General features: G+C 36.8%; 2 protein-coding genes across 4 annotated transcripts in view; one reads left to right on the top strand and one right to left on the bottom strand.

Annotated features, from left to right (window-relative positions):
* ing5a (inhibitor of growth family, member 5a) overlaps positions 1–3,331 on the bottom strand; it is a 6,402-nt gene extending 3,071 nt beyond the window's left edge. The window contains exons 1-5 of the mRNA XM_016473219.1: positions 3,228–3,331; positions 2,677–2,748; positions 2,351–2,517; positions 643–754; positions 444–546 (exon numbers count right to left, since the gene is read on the bottom strand). Coding sequence (XP_016328705.1) covers positions 444–546; positions 643–754; positions 2,351–2,517; positions 2,677–2,748; positions 3,228–3,264 — 491 coding nt within the window. The 5' untranslated portion in view covers positions 3,265–3,331. The remainder of the gene's footprint in view (positions 1–443; positions 547–642; positions 755–2,350; positions 2,518–2,676; positions 2,749–3,227) is intronic.
* A 1,992-nt stretch (positions 3,332–5,323) lies between these two features.
* The window catches only part of impact (impact RWD domain protein), a 30,423-nt gene continuing 19,805 nt past the window's right edge, over positions 5,324–15,941 (top strand). For all 3 annotated transcript variants that reach the window (XM_016473217.1, XM_016473218.1, XM_016473216.1), the window contains exons 1-4: positions 5,324–5,427; positions 5,517–5,579; positions 5,723–5,802; positions 14,121–14,252. In XM_016473217.1, coding sequence (XP_016328703.1) covers positions 5,351–5,427; positions 5,517–5,579; positions 5,723–5,802; positions 14,121–14,252 — 352 coding nt within the window. In that variant the 5' untranslated portion in view covers positions 5,324–5,350. The remainder of the gene's footprint in view (positions 5,428–5,516; positions 5,580–5,722; positions 5,803–14,120; positions 14,253–15,941) is intronic.

The following is a 15,941-nucleotide window of genomic DNA, read 5'->3' as shown; positions in this document are numbered from 1 at the left end:
AATGTATTGTTGGCTATTGCTACAAATATCCCCCAGCGACTTAAGACTGCTTTTGTGCTGCAGGGTCACATGTTTGTTTAGAGCTGTTTTGGACTGCTGCTTGATCTGTGCAGATTTCTCTCCTGATTCAGACCAGACCACTTTTTCACTGGAGGAAGCGTAATTATGGATAGTATTTTAGTTAAAAACGTCTTGATGGATTTGTTTCTTATAAACGCAGTTTTTGGCTTCACAAGATTAATTGGATTACTTGTGGATTATTGTGATGTTTTTATCAGCTGTTTGGACTCTCATTCTGACGGCACCCATTCACTTCCATTGCTGAGACAGTGATGCAATGCTGTATTTCTCCAAATCTGATGAAGAAACAGACTCATCCTAATAAGCTTTCATTTGCGGTTGAACTGTTCCTCTAAAGTTCGTGCTCTGCGAGCGACTCTCACCTGTTCTTCATTTTCTTTTTCCGTGGCGAGTCGTCGTCTGAAGGTTTGCGTCCTCTTCCTTTCGGCCGCCGTTTTTCCTTCAGGCTTCCTCGACCGCCTACTTCTACGAAGGACAGCAGTTTGGTTTTATTCTCCTCGTACATCATGTTGATTGTGACATATGTTATATTTGGCCAAATCAAGCCACAGTCTGTCTTACTCTTGGCCTCTCTGTTGTCTGGACTTTCATAGCCACTGACGTCCAACTTTTCCTTCAGCTCATTCTCAAAGCGAGCGAGATCGGCATCCAGCCTTCTGATGTGTTTGTCCACCTGGTGAGAGAAGGCTCACGTTATGTTTAATAATAATACCAAGAACAAAATGAATGCAGATTCCCAGTGCAAGCGTACAGTATTTGAATCAAACTATTTAAACACATTAGTCATTGACTATTTATTTATAAACATCTTTCTGTTTATCATGATTCAGAGAGCAAGAAATACTTTAGTCTAATTTCGTTTTGATTTTGGTTAAAATGTCAAAACTAAATTTTATTTATTGCCTAAATAAAGTTAAACTAAAAATCATATACATATTTGCATTTATAAATCGCAAATTCTACTCAATTAAATATTTTAGAGCCGAGTATAAAATACCAAAAATATATTGGATAAATCTGATTTTTGATAATACAACAGTTTCTACTCAATTATATATTTCAGAGCTGAGTGTAAAATACAGATTTTATATTTACTATAAACCTATTGTATCATTTTGACAATAAAACAGTTTCTGCTCAATTACATATTTTACATTACGGAGTATAAAATAGATAATTATGTTTACCATTAAAGAAATTCTATGATTTTTGGCAATAAAACATTTTTACTCAATTTAATATTTTAGAGCCGAGTATATGATACAGAAAATGATATTTACTATAATAATTTTAATGATTTTTAACAATTTCTACTCATTTAAATATTTCAGAGCTGAGTATAAGACACAGACAGTTATTATTTACTATAAATAAAAATTCTATGATTTTTGACAATAAAAGTCTTTACTCGATATTTTAGAGCAGAGTATAAAACACATAAAATTATATTTACTATTAAAACAATCTATGATTTTTGACATCAAAACATTTTTTACTCAATTAAATATTTCAGATCTGAATATACAAATTAACAGAAAATTATGATTACTACAAGAAAAAATAGCCTATTCTATGATTTTTGCCAACAATAAACATTTAGAGGCATTTTCAGTATAGAAAATCCTGAAATCACAAATTAAAAATGAATTCACATTCATTAAAAAATATAATAATATTTTTTTTTTTAGGATTACTGATAAACTAATGTAGTTTGATTTGTATTAGTTATCTATTTTAGTTTTAGTTACAGTTGCAGTAATGTTGTCATTTTATTCGTTTTTTATTATGTCTTTATAGGTTTTTTATTTAATTTGAGTTATTTCAGTACTTCAACATACAAAATGGAAATGAAATAATATATATATGTACATGTATATGTATATGTATGTGTGGTTGTACATACACATATGTAGTTGTTTTTTGGTGTTTGGCTTAGTGTTATGTTAGAATCATTATTATACTCATACCTTTTGTTCTTTTAATATTTTGAATTGTTTTTAGCTTTATTTTTTTGCTTTCATTTAAATGTTTAGTTTTTAAATGTCGTTGTATGCGTTTGTCATTTTTATTTAATTTCTTTTATTTTCTTAAATGTGTATATATATATATAGTATTTATAGAGTTTTAGCTTTTAGTTTTAATAACTTTTTCTTATTTGTAAGTCGCTTCGGATAAAAGCGTCTGCTGAATGACTAAAAGTAAAGTAAAGGTAAATAATATTTCCAGGTTTGGTTTTAAAAGTCACTCTCATCTAAACTGGCTTACTGACCATTTCGTACGTCTGCATGGCGAGCTGCACTTTGTTGTCGCTGTATTCTTTGCATTTGCTGAATCCGTTCTGGATCTTCTGCAGGTGCTCCACTCTCTGATCCGGAGCCAGGTTCCGGACGTTTCTAATGTATTCTTCTGCGAGCTTATCGATTTCACATTTCTTTTCTGCGAAAGAAGAAGAAGAAACCGTCACATATTCACATAAAAACACATCCATCCATTCCACCCGAGTTGTGTTTTTTTGTCATTCATATTTAATGTTCCAATGATGCCCAGAAATGCTCCCTAGGTAGACAGCACACTAGGATTAGAGAGTCATCTCACCCTCGGCTCTGTTGTCCAGCTCCCGCATGAGTGTGAAGTTTCTCTGGAGCTCACAGGGCAGGTTTTCAATGCCTAGGGTCATAAAATAAACACATTCATCATTTAATATGTTGTTTACATGCATGAGGAAAGTTCTGGATCGAGTCAGTCACTGTCCTCTCTTTATTCTGAAGCAGAAAGCATACAGAAACCGGTCTGTTTATATTAAACACGTGTTCTTTCCATACACACACTACATTACAACAACATTTGACTTAGCATGTTGTTAGCATGCTGGCTAACAACTACTACTTTCTGTCCTGTGTTTACAACTTGCCGTGGCTTCACAGCAGATGTATATATAATGACCTAACAACTAAATAAAAGAATAAATTAGATTTACGCAGTTTCATAGAGTCGAAATGAAGCTAATCAACATGTTGGCTTACTAGCTGCAGCTCGCTAATGCTAATCTGACATTAGCCACCAAAACATCCTCAAACTGGGCCTTTTAAAACGCCTTCATCCCGCCTAAAATGCCGTTAAATCCTCCCGAAATGAATTCTACTCACTGTCGAGATAATGTTCGAGATAAATCGCTGTCGCCATGGCGACGATCTTCACTCGTTCGCGGCGTGTTGTTCTCCTCCGCCAGCCCGCGTGAGGTGGAACAACATTGGCATGTCATGAATAATTAATGAGACGACTCTCTGCTAGTGGCTGATTGGTGACACTTTTGAATGCCGTGTTTTCATTGGCTGGCAGTGGGGCTAGGCTCATTAGCGTTATTTCGACGTCCATCGCCTAGATCGAGAGAAAGATAGATATGACAATAAACAAAACTTTAATATACATAATAATATTTTACATTTTAAACCATAAAATAAGTATTATTGTCAGCATGTATATAATATATATATATGAAGGTATCGCATTTAATAATAAGAAGGATATATATCATATTTAATATATTAATGTAGTGATAAAATAAATATTATTTTACAATATAATAATAATAATATAATAATTTTAATGCATTATTAAAATAAGTAGTATTAGCATAATATTTATTATCAGACATATTTAATTTTTTTTTATTATTTCATTAATAATCAAAAACATTTACATTTAGTCATTTAGCAGACAGTTTGCTTAATGATAATAATAAAATAATAATAAAAATGCTTCTATTGTCCTCATTTGCAAGTCGATTTGAATAAAAGCATCTGTTAAACATAAACAATTCAATGTAGCAATATATATATATATATATATATATATATATATACTTATTACATTTATTAAATATAATAAATAATAAAAAATAATTATTTTATCCTATCATTTTAATATTCAAATGATGCAAAAACAATATTCAAAAGGGTGGTGCCCACGTGACTATGCTCTAACCCGGAAGTGCTGTGAGTGGCTCTTAGGTGTGAGCTGAGTGTGAGTTGTTTTGGAGTTTTTCCTGCTGTAAGATCACACGTGCTTTACTGACACTTTGAACACTTGACTCTACTTCTCTACTGCCTCGATCGATAGTTGCAGTATGTGATTATACATATGAACGAGTCAGAAAGACTGTAACTGTGTCTTTAACTCTTCTCAGCTCAGCGATGCATGTGTTGAATTAGATGGACGCGTCAGAGGAGCGCGATGACGCGGGACTCGTGTCACGGTGGGGACCTAAATTGAGGTCCCCACAGGTACAAAAGCTTATAAATCATAGAGAATTACTTTTTTTGAGAAAGTAAAAATGCAGAAAGTTTCCTGTAAGGGTTAGGTTTAGGGGTAGGGTTGGTGTAGGGCAATAGAATATACGGTATGTACAGTAGAAAAACCATTACGCCTGTGGAGAGTCCCCACAAGGATAGCTGACCAGACATCTGTGTGTGTGTGTGTGTACCTGGTGTTTATCACATTATGGGGACTAAATGTCCCCACAAGGTCCAAATTTACTGGTATTACTGTCCTTGTGGGGACATTTTGTCCCCATAATGTGATAAACACCAGGTACACACACACACATTGTTTAGGTCACCATGAGGAAACAAGCTTATAAATCATACAGAATTAAGTTTTTTGAAAATCTAATACAGAAAGTTTCCTGTGTGGGGTAGGTTTAGGTGTAGGGTGATAGAAAATACAGTTTGTACAGAATAAAAACCATTATGCCTGTGAGAGTCCGCGTAAAAAAAAATAGAGAAACCGTGTGTGTGTAAAACCAGAAATTTTTGACTCGAGGAAAAAGATGATTAAAAGTAGTAAATGATGTTTATCTGAAAGTGTTACAGTGCAGACAGGTTTTCTGTAAGGGGTAGGTTTAGGGTTAGGGGATAAAAAATATCGTTTGGTCAGTACAAAAGTAATAGAAGTCTATGGAAAATCCACACAATTCACAGAAACAAACGTGTGTCTGTGCGTGTGTGTCTGTGTGTGTCTGTCTGTGTGTGTGCGTGTGCGTGTCCAAATGAAGTTCTTAGCAATGCATATTACTAATCAAAAATTAAGTTTTGATATATTTACGGTAGGAAATTCACAAAATATTTTCATGGAACATGATCTTTACTTAATATCCTAATGATTTTTGGCATAAAAGAAAACCATACAATTGGCTATTGCTACAGATATACCCGTGCTACTTATGACTGCCTTTGTGCTCCAGTGTCACACGTGTGTTTATGAATGTTTAATGTGTGTTTCTGTTTGTTTGAAGATCATACTTCCTCCAGATTACCCGAGCTCAGCGCCTCCGATATATCAGATCAAGTAACGTTATGTCTGATTGCTTGCCGTTTGAGTTTTGTGTTGGGAACTGAATACGATGTGTGATTGACATGTTGTTTTTGTCCTGACAGCGCTGGCTGGCTCAGAGGAGCGGACAGAACGACTCTGTCCAACAGTTTAGAGGAGCTGTATGTGTGAGTATGTGTGTCAGTGTGGCGTGAGTCTGCAGAGACTTCATGTAGAGCGTCATAACCGTGCATGTCATGTGTTATGAAAAACAAAATGTATTCAGTATAATATGAGCCTTTTATTCTATCACATCATCTGTTATATATAGGGAGAATACAGGGGAGAGTATTCTGTACCTGTGGGTGGAGAAAATAAGAGAATTCCTCGCAGAAAAATCACAAAGTGAAGGTAAGAACTAATGCAGCTTGTGCTGAATTAGCCTGAACTTTAGTTATCGTTATTGTAATTTCTCAATAATGATCAGTTAGTAATGAAAGTGGCTTTGCGGAAGTAATAACTGTGCTGATATGGGGTTGTACAGTAGGGGGCAGTAGATGAAATGTGATGTGAGAGGCTCAAATCAGTCTTTATTATGCAAGACTGATGCATATCTAGGGACTGTATAAATAGGGTGAGAAATGAGATGAAGTCGGTATTCTGTTCACAAATACACGTGAAGCATTAGACTTACCTGTTGCACGAACAGCTCATACGACCCATACACTAGGCGTTATTGCTTAATCTTCCCCACCTCTCTTTATTTTTAATGTGGTGTGTGAATGCATTTGGTGTCATTGGCAGGAATGCCATCGATTCTTGCATGTCTCATAAAGCCAATGTTGATTTCGATGCATATTATGCTGCTTCGCTAAGAGAAACTTTTCAGCTTTATATTCTGTAGAACATAGACACGCTTACAGTGAGTAAAACCAGACAGGGAGAGGTCCACTAAAGTTGCGTCTTCTCATTACAGACACAGACTGCGGAGCGTTTGTTGTTTTGGATTTTGTCACAGCACCAGACGCTCCTTCTGTGAACTAATTGGCCTCTGTTTTAAAGCCCCACTAGGGTTTTGTTGTGTTGTTTTGAGCGCCACGCTGGAAGCGTGCTCATTTTCGTGTAAAGTGAACTCTGGAAAGCGGGAGAATTAGAGTCAGGAGGGGAATCACGCTGTCATTTATTACCTCCGGCTTTTAAGGAACTCGGCGTTCCACCAGCAGGTAATATAAAGAAGAAAAAAAGCATAGGTGCTCGACATAGAGAAATCAAGCAAATGTTTGGGTCTGTGGTTTCATGAGCCCTTTGAAAAGAATAGGAGGCATACAGTGTTCTCTGCGGAAATGTACAGGAAGGAGGCACAATTGAAACAGGTGCACGGGGCCTGCCGGCAATCAGGTACATGGCCTGTCATTAACCTAGAAGTAATAGACCCTTCAGCTCACGGAAAGCAGCCTCTTTTGATTGTTCGAAACTGGTAGGTGGAGAGCAGCATCTCAGAAACCAAGGAAGTTATAAAAACTCGGCATAATCATGCTGTAAATGCTGGCAGAGTCAAGAGATTGTGGTGTGCAGATAAATATGCAGTTACAGTGCATTGAAAAATATGGCTTGGATTGGATTTCAGAAAACATTTATGCATTTAGCTGACGCTTTTATCGAAAGCAGTTTCCAAATGGGAATATACCAAGCATTTTATCATGTATATATAAAAAAGATATATTTTTTTAATCCATACAATGACAGTCAATGGGGTCCGAAGTCGTTTGGTTCCCAACATTCAACAAAACATCTAGCTGGCGCTTTTAGCAAAATTAGCTTCCAAATGGGAATATCCCAAGCAATTTATCATATATCGCAAAAGACAATATTTTTAAATATGTTCAAGCGTGTATTCCATCCATACAATGAAAGTCAGTGGTCAAAACCAGTTTCCAAATGAAAATATCCCAAACAATTTATCATAAATCAAAAAAAAAAAAAAAGAAAAATGTTTGTTTATTTTGTCCATACAATGAAATTCAATGGGGTCAAACGTTGTTTCCCAACGTTCTACAAAATACCTATATGGTGCTTTTATCAAAAGTGGCTTCCAAATGGGAATATCCCAAGTAGGGCTGGACTATTTATCGAAAAGAAATTGAAACCAAAATTCTGAACCTCTAACCGACATAATTTTTCCATGTCAGTTATTTAATTTTTTTTTTTTTAAGTCCTGTTAATTCTTTCCCCTTAAAAACATACTACCGTGTGTGTAGTCGGCGCTCTACGGACGTGTATGATTGTTGCACTTGAGTCTTTTGCAGCGTTTCGCACGTGAGTGGCGCGTTAAATAATTTAAACTTTTACACACAGCAGAGCCACTCATCAATGTCAGTTCCAAAACAGTGGACCAATCAGAAGAACCCGGGGGCTTTTGTTTACAGTAGTAGGTTGGTATGGCAACGTTTTGCTTTTGCTTCTGCGATACACCTTTTTAAAAACCATTCCTGGTTTCCCATGATGATATTTAAAATGTATTTTGTTTGCAAGAAATACTGGATATTTTCTACTATTGACATGGCAATATTCATTTATTTTGTTTGCAAAAAAAGGATTTATTTCTATTTTTCCGTGTATTTTTTTATTTATTTTTTTTGCAAAAAAACTGAAATGTGACTTTTTTCATAAGACATCTTCATTTCAAGCAAGCTTTGATTTCAGTTGTTCGAAATATTTAACAAATAACCATAAATAGATTGTTTCCATCAATTATTTTAAAATCACAAAGATAAGAAATGCACTCTTTCATTAGAAAAAAATATCCCACGTTTAATAGTTGAGTATATTTACAGTACAAACCTTTAATGAACCATGAGGGCAAAAAAATTTAAATACTAAATAAAATAATCGTTCAATAAGCGTAATCAAGGTAAAGTGTTCAATTAATGGAGGTTTAGGTTTTAGGTCATACTGTCCAGCCCTAAACCCAAGCAATATATCATATATCACAAAAGAAGATATTTTGAAAAATGCTGAAGTGTTTATCCCATTAATATAATGAAAGTCAATGGGGTCCAAAGTTGGTTGGTTCCCAACGTTCTACAAAATATAGCTTGCGCATTTATCAAAATCAGCTTCCAAATGGGGATATCCAAAGCAGTTTATCACATATCACAAAAAAAGGTATTTTGACAAATGTTGCAGTGTTTATTCTGTTCATACAATAAAAGTTAATGGGTTCCAGAGTCCAGTTCAGTTCCCAATGTTCTACAAAGCATCTTACAAAGGTCGTACTGGTTTGGAATGACTTGACAAACTAATTTTGAAGGTTAAACTGTGGTTGTGGTTGTAAATACTTGTGCCAACATCAGGTTACTTTTACATTTATGCTTTTTATTAAATGCATTCAAGGTACACATTCTATCAGTTCTTGCTTTCCTTGGGAATCAAACCCATGACCTTGTTATTGTTAGCTTAATAGTCTACTTGTTTGAGCTACAGGAAGGTGCACTTCAGTGTGCTATAGTCATGATAAAAATAACCCTGTAGATACCGAGTGGGCGGTTGACAGGACCTCAGCACCTGACAGGATATAATATCCCATGAGTCAGTACCAACAAGTCCAATCTCTGGATGGCAAGTTTCTACGTTCACACTTTTTCCCTGCATATTGAAATTCTTGTGAATCAACCACACGATGCAAAACGTTGGGATGCTTTTCACTTGAGTAGCCCTGTCGCTCGTTCCCGTGTCATTTCTCCTCATTGTCCGCCTCAAATCTCTCTTGCCTTTGAACATAATGTTTGCCATAATTATTGCACGCCGGATATTGGATCCATGCCTTTGATCTAGCCATCTCAATAAAGTCGAATTGTTTGGATAAAATGAACACAGCAGCCTGCCGCGGCGAAGGTAGATGGTTTTTTAAGAGCGCTCCTTCTCCCTCCTGTCACAGACCTCGGCGTTGGGGAGATCTAACCGTAATCGATGAAAAGACTTGTGCTGCCTTGACAGAACCTGTTAATCTTTTTCACCAGGGCTCTAAAAGTTCCCATGAGGTCAATGGCAAGTCCAAGAATTGACCCTGATGGGTTTTGACACTCAGCTCGTTTGCTCGGCTCTTCTTGGAAGGGGGAGAAAATCTTTTATTTTTAAACCTTTTTAAAGGAGGGAATTTCCTTTGTTAGCTTTGGTCGATAACACTCTTTTTTTTTTTTTCCAAGTACAGTTAATCTGAGTGTAGAGATGTTTATCCGTTGCATAAAGGTGCTGTAGGCATTTTTCTGCCACATAAAATGTTCCTATTACCCGAAAGCTCAGAAGGTGTCCTGAGAAATCACACTCCATGACAGCCGCTGATTCCTTAAAGCGCAAAAGAAGAATCTTGCTGAGTGCTGGCTGTGCTTTTTATTTTTGGCTCAATCAAAAATGTGTAGGTAGTGGATGCCTGTCAGTCATTTTTGCATGTTGAAGATTGGCTGATTTGGTTGGGAGGGAGACATTTTGAGAGGAGGCCAAGTTTTATTTATCTGCATCCTGCTCGTAAGCATTTTACAGTATATCTGTTACATAATTTCCTGTTGTTTGTCAGTTCCATGATCTCCCATCATAAAGGAACGTCTCATTAGTATCCCATAATAAGCTCATAATTGCAACGTTTAAGCATTTGATTTGTAGCTCTGTCTGCCAGTAACGTGCTACAATAGAAACTAATTACCCATTGGTGGTATGTAGATGCAAAAAATGATTGCAATCTACAAATAACGTCACCTGGTTACCAATTTTAAGTGTTACTTGTTGCTTGTTCCATACTAGTATGAGCAGAATGCATTTTAATCTAGGCTTATCACTGGTTAACAGTCAGACGATAGTCCACTGCCGTACGAATCCTTAAAAGCTATTGTTTTTGAAGGACAGCTCTCCCACGCCTTTCGCTGAATGTGATAATTGCGACTGAAATTATGTATGTATGTCAACGGTTTTAATATGCAAATGAGTTTCCATGAATGGTGCGCTCAAGAGGGAAATGGAGCTCCAACTGAATGGAGGGGAAAAATGGAAATGGGCTCGTGACTAGCCGTCCTGTTCGTTAGCCAAGTCCCATTAATTATTTTAAGTCTCGCCTTGCCACGAGGTCTTCGTAAGGTGCCACACTCCATAAACTCAGATGTAGAAAGAAGGACACTCAATTACAGGCGTGTGGGTTGGCGAACGTATCAGATCTTGCTTCATTAGAACCTTTTAATAGAAACAAAATTGCATGTTTGTAGACGTAACAAAGTTCGAGTGATAAGTCTTGAAGAAGTGCAGCTTTACTTGCAAATGGTTCAAGGTGACAAAATTAAACGATGGTAATCAGGGATGTAATCACAGCGCTAAACAGACCTTCTGATTTGACCTTCACCCATCAGTAAGCGTTCTGCACGTTGAGTCTTGACATCCTATCAAGACACCGGGATACGAGACACATCCCTGCTGACAAAATCAATCTGGAGATGCAGTGCAGACGGTGATCCACTGCATGAGCACCTACTAGAAACCATGAAACTGTGTGACCTCAGGCAGTTTAATCGCTGCATGAATGCAGGATATTGCTGGTCTAAAGCAATTTTTCTTTACACTTTCATTGTTGTTGTTGGTTAAAGGATAAGTTTACCAATTTTCAACCAGCTTTGTATTGTAACAATGTCTGTAGTAGAGGAAAATGAACTGTGTCATCTTTCTCCTGCACCCAGATATCAGTGTTTATTTGTCACCAGAAGTCTGTAGGATGCAAAAAGCATAATTTGGATCGACTTCTTGAGGAGAAACAGGATATGATGTTGCTAAATAATGAGTTTTTACATCGATCTGTTTTTCCACATGTCATTATTCTCTTCATTAGGCCGTTGTAGGAGTCATTAAACTGCAGGGCCGTGACACCATCAGAAATTTGTTGGAGGCCTGTGATTTCCAAAATCTGTCTCAAGTGACAATCGTGGCCCAAATTGTAGTAACCAGTGCCCAGAAACCCGCTAAAAACAATAGATGCCTAACTAGACACCAGCTAACCACTGTAAATAGTTTTTTGGCAGGGATTTTACACGGGTCCCATGAATTCAATTTCTGATGTAACTAGTGTGTGCAGATATAAAAAGATTTGGCAAAGAACCTGCATTCAGCATGTCAAGCAAATTGGAAGCAATTGACGACAGCGACCTTGTGTTGTTTACTACACCGTTCGTTTAACTCTCAATCTCGAGATCACGACTTCGACAGGTTGCCTGTGTCCTACAGAGAATCTGTCTTTTGAATGATTCATTAGTGTTTTGAAGAAACGAACGCCAAAGTTAAATCAAGCCCTTGATTACCTGTTTTGAACATCTGTTTCGTTCGAACTTGATTTCCTTTGTTTTCAAATGAACGTTTCGGCTTTGACGACTCCGTGTGCGATTCCGAAACCCCATTGTTTCGCTGTGATGTGCTCAGTGTGCATGCAGTTGTTTCTTTTTTGTAGTGCGAATATTACATTAGTGATGCTAATTTGTTCCCCCCACACGTTTTGGTAAACAAACAGGCCTAAATACACCCGGTTCCCAATACACGGCTCTCGTGCTTGACGGTGACGTCACTTCGGAAGAAGTAACTTAATCTAATATCAAACTTCAGAGGGAAGGTAATTAGCGTCTTCCCTCATCAACTGAATGATTACAGGCCTAATACTCGACAGTGTCATGAAAAGTGCCGGCTCTCTTCGCACTCGGCAAACATCAGCTCTGTTTTTACAGTAATTATTCAGATGAGATGCTAGTTACAGCAGGTTGTGCGGTGAAGGCCCCTGAGAGAGAGAGATCAAAAGGTTGTGTTTTTTATATATATTTCCGCGGGGCATGAATATTTACGTCTGACACTGAGAGGTGGGGGTGGTTGAGGAGAAATGGAAAGCAGTCAAAGGTCGTTAAAGCTTTGGAACCAGTTTAATTTTTTGACGAGCTATAATTAAATTCCCAAATTGATTTGCCTCAGATTTACTGAACTAAACAGGGAAGAAAAGCCAAGCGCACCTCAGCAGTTTCAGAGGTATTTTCTGACGAAATCCCTCAGGTGTTTGTTTAAAGATGAGCTTGAGGTTAATTTTGTGGTCAGAAGGGTTGTAATATGTGCTTAACTGTACTGACCAGGTTATGGCAACAGTCATGGAAAACCTGGAAGTGTTAGGGAATTTAAAATGTGTGGTTTCCAGACATGGAATAGTCATCGAAATCCTTGAAGTCACTGAAATTTCAAGGTACTTGGGAACCCTGAAAACCAATTCTCCCATTGAGATGTGTTCAGATCTCAGGATGTTTTTGACATTTGTACATTGACGTTTAATCGCAACCACTTGAACTTTCAGAAACTGGTCTTTTTCCCACATTTCGGTGCATAGCAAGATATTTTAAAGAGGTTTATTTGGTTTGATGTAGAATGTCAGCATTATGATCAAGCAGAAATCTCTGCCAACCGTCACATAATGCAATTAATATTCATTATCCGAGCCACAACTGGCACAGAGTTTGTGTGCTGAACAAACTTCCTGAGGACACAAGATGTGAACAACAGATAAGTCTTCAGCAAAAATAAGCACTTTTTTAAATTCACAGAGCTTTAGGTCTAATCATTGAACTTAGCATTTAAGCTTTCAAATAGTGTCTCATGTCAACTAGGCATTTAAAACCATATCGTGCTTCTGAAGAAAGGCTGATGAAATTTATAATGTCTTCCTCCCACTTTTCCCATTGTTTCCCAAGACCTAGTACCTGACAAGGCATACAAATGAAAATCATCCCTAGCGATCTCTGAAAAGGGATTTTGAAATGTTTTGAGCCTCTATGACCATGGAAATGGGGACGTCAAGGAGATTCCTTGGTGGAATGTGTGGGAAAGCTGTTTTTATCACTGAATATTAATGCCGTACTTCAGAACAGCTGGAACGGCTGATTGCGACTTCATTTAGTTCTCATTTAGTTTCTCGTTTCAAGATTCCAAATGACATATGGAAAACGACTGCCAGTGATTTGAGTGCGAATGTGTCGTCTTTAGCGTATACTCTTAAAAATAGGTCCCAGAAAGGGTATTTGCAGTGGTGCCATAGAAGAACCATTTTGGGTTCCCAAAGAACCTTGCAGTGAACAATTCTTAAAAGAACCATTTTGAAGAACATATTAATAATCTAAAGAACCTTTTTCCATTATATATATATCAAAAAAAACTTTGTCCAATGGAGAGTTTCCATGGCCGTTAAATGTTCTCCATTGAACCACAGATGCCAATAAAGAGCCTTTTTTTGAGTGTAAATTGTTGCATTCAGTTTACGTTCAACTGCTGTTGTTTAATGAATGAGGCTCTTTGAGATGTTTCCATGCATTATTTATCTTAGTTGCTTTGAAATCTTGATGGAAGTGCGCTTTGACCCTTCAAATTATATTGTGGGGTGAAACAGTGCAAGTATGTGTTGTTTCAAAAGAGACGTTAAGGACTATTTGCATTCAAGAATGTTTGATGATTAATTAAAGAAACTTGTGGGAGAATGTCACTGACCTTTCTTTATTTACATCTTGAGCACTGTTTATTTTAATCATTATATATAATTTAATAGAGTAAAATGCCTTGCATATTGCATTGCATGTCCTTGGCGTCCTTGCTGATTGACTGAAATGTGCAATGGTCTGTTAAATTATTATTTTTCACCACAGTTCATTGGCCTGCGCATGTATCTGTGATTTTAGATGGACCAGAAATGGGTAAGACTGTGACAACAGAGGAAGAAGCTCATGACTACGACGAGGACGATCTTCCAGACTACAGCATGCTAAAACTCGCCAACCAATCAGCTCAGCTCCTCTCCAGTGCTTCTGATGGTATGTTCCAATATATTGACATTCATTTCCATACTCCAAAGGAATTCCTAAAGAGAGAAACACTGGGTCTTAATTACTAATGATTGCTTGTAGGGATGCACCGATATCGCTTTTTCCAGAACGAGGCCGATATTTTTGGTACTTGTCGATACCGAGTTCTGATACCTGTATTTTCGTTGCATTTGTAATTTTTTAAAATATTGGGTACAGAAACCGACAGAATATGTATAATGTTAGTTAGCACACGTTTGTGTTGGTGCAGAATGAGAGGGACATGTATAGTCTAGCGCATTTCACACAGGCTAGATTCGCTTTAGCCATAAAGTCGTGTATGCTTGACGTTTAAAATAAATGTTGTTTATAGTGAATGCCCCAATATTACCAGTATACCACTGGTAACAGATGCACTGATACCAGTATCGGTATCAGTGCATCCCTAATTGCGTGGATTATCTTGTATTTGTACGCACAGGACAAAGTCTTGCAAAACTTGAACTCACAAAACGCGCATGAATTTGGTAATGTTAATGAATTTGGAGTATTCTAAATGAATATGAACGAAAAAAATCTTGATTTTACGGCCTTTCGTCAGTCTCAACAAACATATGATACTCTCTAAAGACCAGTCTCATGACTCTTTGCATATGCTTGCTGTGTACGTATGGTTTCATACATTTTTCCGTAAATTTAGAATGCATTTTAGTGTGAAAGTTAATGGTGAATCGTGATTTGTTCGCGAAAACATTAATGCACAGATTTCAGTTTATGCGTATACTTGGGCCCTCTGGCTACCAGTATGATTACATGTGTTTATAGTAGGGGTGTGCGATATATATCGTCTGCGATAATATCGTAATTGTTGTTTTAACGATGTGCGATTTGACATTATCGAGTATTTTGCAAAAACCATTCAAAACATCCCTACAGAGCGCACGCATACATTACGTGAAGTCTAGACTAGTGCGTGTGCATTTAGAGTGCGTTACTTCACTGCATGATTCAGTCTATTAAAATGCATTTAGAATGATCACAAATTCAAGACATGATGGCAGAAAATTTATATATTTATACCACTTCATTTAGTTATTCAATTTCACACGAAGAGTGCCGTTTTTCTCCAAAAATTACCATGATTACAAATGTGACATTGAATTCAATAAACAATAAGTTAATTAAGAGACTTACGTTTTAGACACCATATTGCTTGTTTTTGCTCTATTTCGCCAACAAAAATCATTCCGAATACAGCCACAGCGCTGTTTTGTGTCTCTGAGCAACATGACGGTGTTTCGTTCTTGAATGAATCAACCGTTTAAATGATTCGGTTCAATCGCAATGACTCACTTATTAACAGTGATTTGCTGCCACCTGCTGGCGGTTTTAATTTCAAATTTCGGCTTTTTCTTTCTTTTCTTTTTCTTTTTTTTGATTTTTTCATGTTTTAAATAATTTCAAATATCAGTATTCAACGTTTTATGTTTAATATATCAAAAAATTATTTATGCATTTGTAATTGCAGGTTAAATGCATCATGTCTTGCATTGTGAGACACAAAATACATGTGTGTAAATACATCTAAATGCCACTTCAGATGCAGCTTCTGCGTTGATTTAATTTGCTTGGTAACAGCCCAAATGTCTTATTATTCTAATTACCTGATTAAATGTAAGAATTTGACTCAAAAGATAA

The sequence above is a fragment of the Sinocyclocheilus anshuiensis genome, unplaced genomic scaffold (genome assembly GCF_001515605.1).
Source record: "Sinocyclocheilus anshuiensis isolate Anshui unplaced genomic scaffold, SAMN03320099.WGS_v1.1 scaffold1406, whole genome shotgun sequence".
Taxonomy (NCBI): domain Eukaryota; kingdom Metazoa; phylum Chordata; class Actinopteri; order Cypriniformes; family Cyprinidae; genus Sinocyclocheilus; species Sinocyclocheilus anshuiensis.
Note: the sequence above shows the minus strand (reverse complement) of the source record. Positions and strands in the feature narration are given on the sequence as shown.